Source organism: Homarus americanus, unplaced genomic scaffold (assembly GCF_018991925.1).
Source record: "Homarus americanus isolate GMGI-L3 unplaced genomic scaffold, GMGI_Hamer_2.0 scaffold4060, whole genome shotgun sequence".
Taxonomy (NCBI): domain Eukaryota; kingdom Metazoa; phylum Arthropoda; class Malacostraca; order Decapoda; family Nephropidae; genus Homarus; species Homarus americanus.
The window spans coordinates 10,219,081-10,232,581 of record NW_024746161.1 but is presented as its reverse complement, the minus strand read 5'-3'; the positions used below and the strand labels follow the sequence as shown (position 1 = coordinate 10,232,581).

Below are 13,501 nucleotides of genomic sequence, written 5' to 3'. Positions count from 1 at the left end.
TACATTATTTCAATACAGTAATACACATCTGACCCACCAATTTTTTATGCAAGTGAAAGAATTCCTAATTTAGGAATACTGTACTAAATTGTGAAAGAATTACTGTAGTCTGTAGGTATCCAAGAGTACTGTTTAATGACAAATGTTCGCATTCAGAACTATATACTGATTACCTATACTGTATATAAAATGCAATGTTCAATATTACTTGTATATTGGGTATAGTGTCGACTGATGTTCAATAGTTAGCCTAGAATATTGCAATAGCTATATCACAGCATTCTCATTCAGGAATAAACTACCCTGTATTAACCTTTACACCTGATGATCTTATTCAGCAATGAAATATCCCTGTACACAAGGAGTTAGGGAATAATATAACCACTTGAGCTCCATCTCTTCTGTCAACACGTCCTCTAGGTACTTCATTGATATATTTGTTGGAAATAAAATTAAAATTGTAAATATTAAATTTATTTTCAGAGGCGATATGGTTTACAATATTAATTTATAGCACTTCATCTTAAATATAACCCCAGTTTTCCTTTTGCTTATAGTAACGCATTAACGATACGAGAGGTTGAACTCTGTCCTGTGCCCAGCACACTATTTAGCACGTCTGTGAGAGTCGAGTAAACTAATACCCCTTCCACAAAATAGTGGTTCATTTAGGGATTCTCTCATGTTACAAAGCTCAGCAGCAGCAATAAATGGGACAGCATGGAGCACGAGCATCAGCTAGGGATGGGTAGAGGTTACGTCAGACATAATCATCACATCACCAGTTCATCACCATGACAAGTCACAAGGTCAGAAGGCACAGGTCAAAGCCCAACAATCTCGAAATAACAACTAGCGGAGTAGCAAGCGCTTGATGGGACAAACAGCAGCTCGCCGTGGGTTGCAAATGTCACATTTTGCATATTAAACTCAACAGTATGTCAACATCCCTGGGTAGCAGGAGAGTTCAAGGGAGTTGACAGCAACCAGCAAGCATATCCTCCAGCCTTAGGCACATGCTCGGGTCTGTACACGACTTTTAAATATTTATATAAATATACAAAATAAATCACAGAATTTGAGCCATAATTTACAAAACTTATGAGGAGCCAAGCTGTAAACAAGTAACTGAGCTTTCAAGTATCTAAATGCATATATCCTCTATACAATCACTCAATATCTTGGAAGTGAAGGGAATGCAGTTTTCATTTTAACTATGCTATAACACAATAACAATAATATGCAACTGATGCTCACCCTAGCGAAGATTACAAAACCACCTGCACTTTCTTATAACATTTTTAACCTGTTCATGTGCACTTTTTACAATAGTATATAAAAAAAACACAATTTAGGCAGCATATTAAGTTTCAAAAGTCCACTCGTACATCAGCTTGCTGTGTCCAACCTGTGGTGTAGCCCTCGTATTGAGAGAGAGACAACAGGGAGACTACCAGCATCTGCCTAGTGCATTCCAACACTAATGGCTGGAAGTCTACAATACCTGCCCTTCGTGCCAGGCTCAAGACACTATTCACTGCAGTAAAAACAATTAATTTGGCTCCTTTTCAGTTCACTTTTTTTCTAAAATATATTGAAATCCATGAGTAACAAAAACTTGACATATCTTTGTATCAACACTTAAAGGAAGAATTAAGGAGGTTAGAGGGGCAAACCCTCAGGCATGAGTTTCTGTTTCTTCTACATCAGCTTCCTTTAACCACCGCATGAAATTTTTGACAGAGTTAACACAAACACCCTTTCCCTCCTGTTCCTCTGGGTCCTGAGACTTGGCCCACTCATCAAAGGCCTCTTCAGAAACAACTTCAGAATCATAAAATGCATTGAAGCACTTTTCTAGAAGACCTGGAAGAAAGCGTACAGTATTAGATAAAATAGTCATAATCACACGCTTCACAATGATTTATTATTGTACCGGATGAACACAACTGGCAAGAACAGTTCCCCTCACATTTCCTTTACTTCTGTTGATTTCCCCAAATACTCTTAACACCTTTTTCTTTCGTTAAATAATTTGAAGTTTTAACCCCTTCACCAGCTGACAATGCTATTTGCATCACTATGCAAACCTTGAGCACTCACACTGGCATACAAGATATAATTCATCCATCCAACTATTTTGTTCTTTATTACTAAGATAACTTGCCTAAAAAAAAAAACCCATAAATTGTAAATGAAAAATATTCAAAATGGTAAATGAACAAATAAATTCAAGAAAATTTTGCCTTTTAGATGACACATCTGGTTCACAGGTGAGATTTAGACTGGACAGCCAGCTGGCGAAAGGGTTTACATATATATATATATATATATATATGCTATTGGCACATGAAACCCCTAGGAGTAAAAACAGAGAGAGAGATGCATTCCACAACCTTTACTCTACTGACCCAGACCCATGTCTAACACTATATCTAGTAATGCAAAAAACTTTGCAAGTCTTCTGGGTTTATATTTTTTTCATTCGGGAGAAATCAAGTACACAGAATAAGGACAGACAGGTATTTCAACAGTTACTAATGGGTCTGAACAACACCCTTCCAGCCCAAATTCAGTACCAAAATTCAGATTTTTTTTTATCTAAAAGTAAATTATCCTGAAATTTCTACACCAAGTGCAAATCATCTTACCTGGAGGATGTTGATGTTTAACACTAAGAGCCTGGAGGGCAAATATGCACTGCATCTCCAATGATTCATTGTTGTCAACATACTTGAGCACCACAGCCAAACGGTTCTTCATTTTGTCCTCAAAGTCTTCAGATACACGAATTGAGGAACCATCATTAGAAGCTGCAGAAAAAAGAAGTCTTGTATCATTCATCAATTAAATAGAACTCAAACACTGTAAAAAGAATGAAGGTTAAGGAAAAAGATTCTTACTGATGATGGACTTAGTTATAAATTTACTAACAAAAGAGACCAATGCAATTCTTACATAAGAGTACTGGATAATTTTTTTTAAATAATGTGTCAATACTATTTAATTAAAACTAATAAGTTAACCAACCTATTGACACTTCAGAGCCACACAGATGACTATTTTGGTCCTATCATTGATGTGGAGTATGGATATTTTAACCTAAGACCAGTCTTCAATGTTACCATTATACAGTACAGTATAAAACAAAGCTGAGAAAGATCCCTCACAAAAAAAGAAATTACCCCTGAGGTATTTTGTCTTGATAAGCATTTCATTGTGGTACAGTATAAGTTATGACAATCCCTTACGCTTCATACCAGACTCCACGAGAATAATAATTCACATAAAGGTATTTTAAAATGGAGACTTGCACTCCCATGGTTGTGCAGTTCACAGGTAACTAACAAATAACTGCTAAGGAAAGTAGCACAGATAGGCAATCCTAATAAAGAAGGGATACATAATCCTCTATTCTCTACCAGAGGATTGGGAGTTCATTTCCACTTTGGAAACATTGCCCAAACCATCACTTATCTTCCAAAGTTTTTGTAAGCACTGTATGGATAAATGTGAATGTCTTCTTGACTTCCACCAGTACAATGTTTAAGTCCTTAAGAAAGTGATCATTCAGTTTGGTTTTTAAGGGTGGATTCTGAAAAAAATACACGTGAAAGCTCTATAACTCTAATATACTGTATACAGGGTTATTTAAAAAGTAAAAAAAATTAAGTCGTGAGCAACACATGGTAAATATAGGAAATAGAAAACCCATTTGTTTTGAATTGTTGCCAGAAGGCACTTCTCATTCTTAACACTAGAGGTGCTGTGGTAGTTAAAATCGCATCCCCAAGAAAAAGATTTGTTATTCAATACAAGAGAAATTCAGCAACAAATGTTCTATGTGGCTTTCGTAGGTTTTTCTATAATAATAAAAAACTTGCAGGTTTTTCTATTATTTAGTATCCAATAAACAAATGGGTTCCAATTTATGAATGTTTAAAAGTGTTTACTGCTTTTCGAATAACCCTGTACAGTATATTAGAGAAAATGCTTATGATTAGAACATGCCATCAATTCAAAAACTCAGGTTATCAACAGTTATTGATACTGATGTAAGTGACTGATCCCACTGACAGGTTTAACGCTTACCTGGGAGATATATAAGAGTGGCTTCCCCTGCCCTTATCGCACTCGCTCAGCCCCCTTTCCTTTTTCTCACAGCAACACCCATCTTGTAAACATCCCTGTGATGCAGCTCTCAAGCTGGTAAGAACCATATTTTTGTGTATTTTACCTTGAAATATGATCCCAGCATAAATCTTGTGATCGAGAGTGGTGGTACTCCAAAGAGAGCAAGGAAAGTAATGTCCGTGAAACAAAATGGAACTGCTTCATCAATTTGCATGTGGGGAAAGTGTAGCGTCCATTGACAGTTATTTTTATGTCAGAGTTAACTGAGACCTAAAAATAAAATTAGAGGTATCAACAGGGCTAAATGTTGCAGGAAGTGCACCGACGACAAAAAAAAAAAACATGCCCTGTGATCCTTCCCTAGACAAATCAAAGAACTTGACCTCTCCAGATCAAGGATGTTACACAATGAGTAGTGACTGATTAGCAAAATAATCCATGCAACAATGAGGCATATATACCACCAAAATTTTTATTGCATGTAGATCATGTTCATTTTTAATCTTTCCAAACTTTCACCCCTCCTTGTATGTCTTCTGAGCATGTGGTGATCTATGCAGAGAACAGGGATGTATGCAGCACAGTGCAACATTGTTAAGATCTTTGGGGCCAGGCAAACAATGTCAGGGGAGTCTGCTTCACTTCATGATTTCTATACAAGTTAAATATTTATCTTTAAGTATAGCAAACACCCTGTACTTATTTCTAACCTTGAGCTGTATATTAAAGGTCTTTTGCTTGTTATATCTCCCAGGAGTCACTTCCCTGTACAATATTTCCCATTAGATCCAGCCATTGACAACCACAGGAAAAGGCCAAAATGTAACCCCTGCAATTGGCAAGATTTTATCTCTTTATATGTTTAAGATAAAGTAATTTGTGAAATTGCAACCAATGGATATTTTTAGACAATAACTGCAACTCACTAGTAGCTTGACTCTCCACTAAGGCGGTCACCAAGGCACGTATGAATTTGCTGCTCTTGGCATCATTCCCAATATTTGCCTGTTGAAAAACAACAACATTAGTTCACATTGTTAGAAGTAAAATTACTCTATAAATAAATCAAAATAAAATGATGTGCTACACATAATTTCTTCATCTAAAAATAGTGCATTACAGTATTTCACCTTTTTCTCCATTTTCCACCATAGTGACACTCAGAAATTACACACACACCTTTCTCCCAATATTTTTACACTATTATATGTGCCACCACACTTCTCACTCCTATATCTCAGGATTTCAAAATATAACTTCTTTCTTCCTCTTTATACACCTAAATTTATTTCACATCCATAATCTTATTATAATTTCATTCATCTTATGAAGTCAATACCACGAAGGTCTTTTCTTTTTTTTTTGGTTACATTCAATAATTTTTCTTATCCTGAATAGTGTATGGCTATATCAAATGCCAATTTAAATGGAGGTCACATGATATCCTCACCTCACCACCTAGAACTTTCCCTCTTTCCCCAAAAGTTAATTTAATATATCATATATAATAAAATAGTGTACAGTGAGAGTACAGAAGTAATGGATAAAGAAAAATATGAATAACTTATCACAAATGCACTACCTAACCCAAAGTTGCAAACCATATTGGAATGTTTTTCACTTTAAAATCATCAGAAAAGTCTCAAATTTCAAACAAACACTCACAATGTCAACCCCAAGACCAGGATGAGGCTCTACAAGCCACAATGTGTCCCAGACTACGCCTCCAACATGAGTCTGGTTGACAAGTCTGACAGCATGATCTCCAGTATAGATTGTGCATGTCAGAAATGAAACTAGTCTTCAATCTTTTGGACATGTCTCGTCCAAAAGCGCACATTCTTTATCTAGTGAACACATGTAAAAAACCTACACTCCATGAGTTTCATTGAATGTGGCAAGGCAGCTTTTGGAGATCAATGCAGAACCTTGTCAGAGACCTAGAGGACGTCGCACAGCTGGTCGCGAACTCCCTTTGCGATTGACTGCTCGACACTTAAGTGATTCCTTCCATTGGGGTAAAGCAGTGTTCCCGGAAAAATTTCATGTGTACCTTACGAGTGAAATCCGTATCAAAGTACGCAATGGCACTCACTATCAGCGTACTCAGTGTGACGTTGCTCTGTATCCGATTCCATGCTTCCAACAATACCACACCCTTCAAAAGTACTAGAGCACAGGAGACATTTGTAAATAGTGTAAACATATATACAGTAATTTATCATTATTTTAGGGTATTGGCACATGTGGTGGTGGCAATGTGACAGAGTATTGGTGGTAAAACTGTACCGTACAATTGGTGGTAAAACTGTACTGTACAAATTTGTGCCTTACCCGATAGCATGTCAAGTGTCAATTCCTAGAAAGTGCCAAGTGAATAACATCTACATATTTGAGTACAATAAATAGTAAAATAAGTGTAGAATTATGTAAATGTAAGTTGTTTTCTGCAAGTGATGTCTGAAACTCACTGCAGCATGCTTGATGTGAGAGCAGAGGCCTCTCTCTCTAAGTTCCATTCCATTTAGAATTGCCACGGTTAAGAAAATACTGTAATAATAATAAAAAATTTGGAATTCCATTTTTCTATTCATCTACCCATCCAGTATAATATAATGACAAGTCTAGCACAAAGGTGGAAATAAAATAAATAGCGAGTGATGTCTCCCAGGTCATGCAGAGACCATGGCAACGTTGGATTTAAAAGGCCAGGGCTTGTTTTCATGGAAACGGAGACGCTACACAACAATTCAGCCAACATGAGACTTTAGTTGCCACTTTTTAACCATTTCACATGATTTTAGACATCATTTTCTAGTATTAAAAAATAAATATTTTTTTTTGCCTTTTTGGTAACCAGAGGGAGGTACTGTATCTAGGTCTATTAACCCTTAGGCCCAGGGTGACGTCCCAAAACGTCCGACCAGCACGCCCCGGGTGACATTTAAGAATGTCCGCCTATTCCCGCCACTGTTTAAAAGCCCAGCACGGGTTATCAGGTTCCAGTGTAACTATTTGCCTGTCACACCACACGCTCGCCCACAAGGAAGCTTCCTGAACATAATTACCTACTTTTGTTTGTTTCATTTTCATTGTTTGTCTATTTTATTATGTTGTATCAAAGTAATATTGCTAAAAGTAGTGTAGTATTACTGTAAAATAATGCTATGATTATGTTATAAATAATTATTAAGATCAGTAAATACATGTATCATTGGCCACCTCGGACACAAAAGCGAGCTAAAATTTGCTGCCAAGTGCGTAAGGACCACGAGCGTCAGCTGTCAAACAAACATTATCTCCTTACCTCCCTCTGCACAGTGAGGGAAGTTTCTAGAGGGTCAATATAAGATATAGTTTTTCTTACTTATTTTTTGTTTTAATCTTTAAAAGGGTTAAAAATTATATTTTGAATTTTTTTCCCATTTACCCCCGTGTGGGGTACTGCCAGCTGCACACTAACCTGGGGCTTAATGGGAACCACATAGGGGTTAATGAGAGAGCAAATTTATATAATATACGAATTAATTTTCAGTGTTTTATAGCAGTAAAACTTTTATCATATTCGACAAAAACTTCAGTTGCCCTTTTTTAAGGTTTAACTGGGAGTTACTTCTATTTAGCATGATACAGTGTGTGTGTGTAATTTTTAGTTTTAGTAAACCATACCTTTGTATATTGTAATGAATTAAAATGTTTGCTCCTAATTAAATTTCATGTAGTTAAGACTGGAGTAGGACTGCTATCTACCAAGACCTATATTATTACATTAATTAAAATTAGAGAGGACTTACATCAATCCAACCGAAGATTTCATCATTAGATGCTCTCTTGAACAGCTTAAGGAACTCTCCCTCAACCTTTTGGGGATTCCATCCACTTTGGTTTCCCAGATTACTACGATCCACTGTGAATTCCACATGCTGGTAGGAGAAATAAATATAAAATATATATATATAAATTGGAAGGGATTCTGGAGAAATACGGAGTGCCAAGAATGAACAGAAATTTATAGCTACAAAAAAAAGTACGGTATGCATAAGTTGACAATGGGGAATACAATACAGTGATTCCCATACCTTTTACAAATCAATCATACATGAATACAGTATATTTTTCGTAAGCAGCACACTGTAGCCACTTTCATTTTAAATATTCATGTCTCCTCATTCCTTCCACAATAAGCCCTTAAGGCAAAATATATAAATTAGGCAAAAGTTATACACGATGTGATAAATTGCAGAGCTGTAATCTGTGTACAGTACACAAAATAAACCGATTTTCAGCCCAAAGAGAGGCAGTGTGTTTAGTTGGAAGAAGTGAGATAGGAGGGGGGTAGTGATTCTTATCAGTAATGTATAGTATTTGTACATACCTTGGCCTGAGAGGAACAAAATTTGGGTGGTGAAAAGTAAACTGTGTGTGTGTGCGCAAACCCAATTCTTGTGGAGACTGTATTAATGACGGCAACTTATGTAAAATACTGTATACAGGGGGGCCCCCAAATTTGTGGCGGTTAAGTTCTCAAAATGGCAGAGAAATTAATTTCCCACATTTCTTGTGCATACTTGCCTGCCTCTCCATTTCCAACTACAGTATACAACTATATGTTCTTTTAAGGCTAATGCTAATCTGTACCTAACAAAATATATGAAAACCAAAACTAAATACTGTATACTATTTACTTACGAATTTTGCGAGGAAGTCTTCAACATTGGCACCAGGGGGAATTATAGAAGACCAACTAAGACCAGAGGAATTCCAAACATCAGCAACCTTATTAGGACTCTGTAATATCAAAAACAAGAAATCAACATCACAAATAAAAAATTTCTTAATAGTTAGTTGCACTAAATTTGAAATACAAAATTAAAATTTGATGTTACTTACCATAATCATTGCAGCCTTTGCTAAAATACTAGCAAATATATTTGCCTTCTTTTTTGAAAAACTGGATAACTCTATAAGTCTTTTTAGAGAGACTGCATTGTCAATCAGGCAGGGAGCTGTAAAGAAAAATGTTTGAGAGGTAAGATAATTTTCTTTTTTGACAATTCACCTAAATTTATTGCCTTGTATTCTATTCTGCAACAAATATTGATCTTAATCATTAGGAAAACATCTACTGTACTATATATGAACAAAGAAGTAATGCTTTTGGAGAAAGTTTCAAACTCTAACCTCCAGTAGTAACATTTCTAATATTTGAAATCTAGTGCTCTTCACATTGTATAGTGGTAAAACATCTTTATGTTAAGTTTTAAAAAGATATCTCCTGTGACTCAGAGTTTTAGTGACCTTGACCTGTTACAAAATCTTTATATTAATAATAAGCACTGTACCTTGTGTTGTAACATTTTCATTAGATGTCTCATAAAAACATCTCTGCATCAGTACCAGAGTTTGTGTGTAGACAATGTTTTAGCTTTAGTAGGAATAGTTACATTAAAAAAATACCTATGATAGACAGACAAGGATAACACTATGTTCTCTCTCTGGTCTGTTCATTTTGACTGTAAACTAAGACTCGAAACATATTCTCCTCTATGGGTTTGTAATTAGTTACCAAGACAAAGGCCACAATTTTGTAGAGATTTTCAAATTTAAATCACCTTATTACTTTAATGTTCTCGTATTTGTTTGGCATTTATGGTATGATGACATTTGCATCAAGTCGGATCACGTGTATCTGAAAATTTTGAACTAGAGCAGGTTTTCTTCAAAGAATGTAAATAATAATGTTAACTTAAACCTTTTACTATGAGATGTGTTATGCACTCTTATAGTTGGATTAGGTCTGAAATACAGTACTGCATTGTAAAACTGTAACCTGATAATTTCTTTGTGGCTAGTCAACCGAAAATTTCAATATCCTGTTTCAATCACCCTCAAAAATGACTAAATAATTGGAAAGGAGTACCTTGAATGTACTCAGACCCATTCAGGTAAATAGTTTAAACATTACTAAAAAAAAAAAAAATTACTGTTGATATAACAGGCATACAAGACTAATGCATGCCTACAACTATTACGGTGTTAAGTGAAATTATTGGGCTTCCCCCATATTACTCCCCTGTGTCTCTTCTCATGACCAGGTGGTGTCACTTGCTGGGTAGCTCCCTTCTCTTAACTCGCTGCCTTTGCTGTTAAGCATGCCAGTCTGAACTAAGTGTCTTATAAAAGCCATTGCCGATTCTCCCACTTCTTCCCTTATTCATTATTTCTTTGCATGTCTCGACATGATTCTATTCTTGTTCTGCCAATTTTACAAGATAGCACGGGGTAAGGCAGTGAGGGGCACTCAAATGATCCTACATGAGGTAACACCCTCCCCCTCCCCCCCTCTTTTCCACCAGCTGCTCGGCCTACACTCACTCACCTCCACAGTAAAGTAAGATGAAGCTAATCAAGAGAAATGAAGCTGGAAGAATATTATATATTAAATACAAATGAATAAGTTAAAGACAAAGAATCAAGATATTTGATAAATTAGTTATGAATATAAAGTACGGTAATGACAAATCATGGGAATATTAGAACAGAGAAACGATAATTAACAAGAACATATAACAATTCATAGTTAATAAAATTAATTTATATATCACAATGGCGGCCAGCACTGTACAAGTTTCTTTGAAATATCGTTCCCACAATGCCTTTGTTCAACATGCTACAAAATGTTATTTTATCAAAGTAAGCATTTCTAGCTTGTTCAGAAAGACTAAATGCTGGGCCTTGAGTAGACAGTAGAACCTCATAGCCATACAGCCTCTTCCTCTCCTCCCCACTATGATGTTGGCAGATATAATTTCTGTATTTGTAGCAAGTGTCCTGGTGTGTCGCTTAACAATAATTTTTGTATGCGTCCCTACGTTTGTGTATAATTCTCCCCATAACATGCTGTGTTAAAAGTGTCACTCGTGTTTAGTACTGGAATTATGAGTACTGTACTGTGACAATCAAATGCGTCATAACCTGAACTCTTCACCCACAACTAAAGTAGTTTCTCCAATCACTCCTCACCAACATTCTCCCTCCTCTACTTCCCCCTTGCTGCCTGCCCTTAACTTGGGATAACCCTCACCACTTCTCCATCTCCAATACTGCTTTCCTCTCACCACCAAATTCTTCATCACTAAATAAGAAGTTAATAACCATACCTCTTGAATCGTTGAAAATACAAGTGACACATGAAGTGAATCAAGAGGAAGGAAGCTGGAAAAATATCCTATACACTACATTTAATACAAATACAGCTCCTCCCCGACCTACGACCACCTCAGTCGTACCAAAATTGTCAAATTACATATTTTCGAGTCCCAACGTCAGTGATTGCGCTGTGCTGACAAAATTTTCGTTTATAATTCACTTTAAAATGGCTGGCAAGCTTAAAAGTGAGTTTTGTGGTGCTGAGAAGAAAAAGAGACACCCTTTTAGATTTTCTATGTATTATTCAAGCATTTTTGACTTGCTATCTGGATTTGGGTCCCTAACCCCGTCATAAGTCGGGGAGGAACTGTACAGGATATTGTGACCAACTAAAATGCCAGTGATATATATTCATAGGTTCATTTGGTGCCTGGAAAATAAATAAATAAATAAAATAAAATAAATTCCCAGGGGCTTCGTTTACATAGTGCGAGCAACTGACCAGCCAGCGCCCATGCCTGTCTCGAAGCTGCTGTACAGTATTTGCGTCATTCACATGAGGATTATGAGAAGGGAAGGAGCTGTTTATGTATTATATAACTATTTTTTGTGCACTACCTAAGCATTACTGTATTTTTTATTAGGTTTGATATTTAGTGTTTAATAAAGTCTGTTACCAAACTATATTTCATATAAACAAAAAAATTCAGTATACCCTGTACATGTATTATCTGGACTGAAAATATAAACTTTCATATACACCGAATAAAATTCGGTGTTAGACGAGTTTTTTTTGCATCCGTTTTATTTTGGTCTAAAGAAGTAATACTGTACAACCTTACAGGTCTACCAGTGCAGAAGTAGTAATGTTTTACAAGATTTCACAGAAACAAGGTTACACAGTTGGTGTCACTAATATGTAGCTATCCTCTGATGGATTCCTCAATCCTTTAACCGACCAATGACACTATTTACGTCACTATGTGGACTGTTAGAAGCGAGATGTCTGCCTAGACCCTTAACGCTCACACAGGCTGTAAGATATCTTTCTACCATCATTTTCAGCTATCCCTTACCATTTATACAGCTATTTTGCTATTTTATTACTTAGTATCTTTGTAATATCATAAAATAGGGAGAAAATTTGCGCAATTTTATCAGAACATGAAAAAATTAAAAGAAAAATCTATGCATCATTGATTGGTCTAGGCAAGATTTAGATTGGAGAGCCAGCTGGTGAAAGGCCACCACCCAAGGTCAAAACAAGTACAGGAAAAATAGAGCAAAGGAAATGCACCTTTTCCATTAGGTTGGGGAAGATTCGTGGAAAATATAAAGTAAAAATTCTAAAATGAACAAGAAACTAATGACTTAAAAGTATATTCACAAAAATAACCAGATACTTACCAAATATTTCTCCTAGATAGTCATACACTTGAGGAATGTCAATCTCATATTCCTCTGTCATTCTTAGTGCACTCTGAGAACTGAAATAAAAAGTTTGAATAACATTAGTATTTTATATGATGACTATTACACACATTATGGGAAAGTTGCTATTTTTTCAACAATATCCTTAAAACTAGATAAAGAAATAGTGGGGGGGAGAAACAAGGGAGAATAAGGGGAGGGGGAGGAGAAAAGAGGAGGGAATACGGGGCAGCTAGAAAAAGGAGGGGGGAGGAACAAAGGGAAAAAGATGGGAGAGGTAAAAGAAGAGGGGAGAAGGAGAGGAGAGATAGAAGGGGATGAGAGAATGAAAAAGAAAGAAAGAAAAAGAAAGACAGAGAGGGAGGGTGAGGGGAGGAGGAAAAAGTCTCGTGTTCCACTTTACAGGAAAAACAGTGTTTAAATGCAGGTTAAGTAATCAGACACTACAAAACATATCTACACCACTAACTGGCATAGTATAAAGACATTTCTGGCGAGAAAATAATGCTGGAAGTAATTAAACCATAAGTGGTGAAAGTTAAATGCTCTCCAGAGGTTTTATATGGAGTAAAATGTATTCAAGTTTGTTCTTTACACTGACAGGGCAATACAAGAGATGAAAAGTCCAAATTTCAACAATAATTTTAAAGTCGCAAAAATGGGAGGCGTGTCAACTGCCGTTTGAAAGAAATTTTACAATTGTTTGCGAATGTGTTTGCAAGTTCAGTATGTATATGAGGAAAAGTTATGAGTGAAAATAAATAGGGAAGGGCTAATTATTATTTTA

General features: G+C 36.0%; 1 protein-coding gene across 8 annotated transcripts in view; it reads right to left on the bottom strand.

Annotated features, from left to right (window-relative positions):
* Positions 1-458: 458 nt before the first annotated feature.
* The window catches only part of LOC121879125 (eukaryotic translation initiation factor 4 gamma 1-like), a 141,528-nt gene continuing 128,485 nt past the window's right edge, over positions 459-13,501 (bottom strand). For all 8 annotated transcript variants that reach the window (XM_042385707.1, XM_042385702.1, XM_042385704.1 and 5 more), the window contains 7 exons: positions 12,691-12,770; positions 9,025-9,140; positions 8,824-8,922; positions 7,929-8,057; positions 5,061-5,139; positions 2,652-2,813; positions 459-1,866 (listed from right to left, as the gene is read on the bottom strand). In XM_042385707.1, the coding sequence (XP_042241641.1) occupies positions 1,679-1,866; positions 2,652-2,813; positions 5,061-5,139; positions 7,929-8,057; positions 8,824-8,922; positions 9,025-9,140; positions 12,691-12,770 (853 nt within the window). In that variant the 3' untranslated portion in view covers positions 459-1,678. The remainder of the gene's footprint in view (positions 1,867-2,651; positions 2,814-5,060; positions 5,140-7,928; positions 8,058-8,823; positions 8,923-9,024; positions 9,141-12,690; positions 12,771-13,501) is intronic.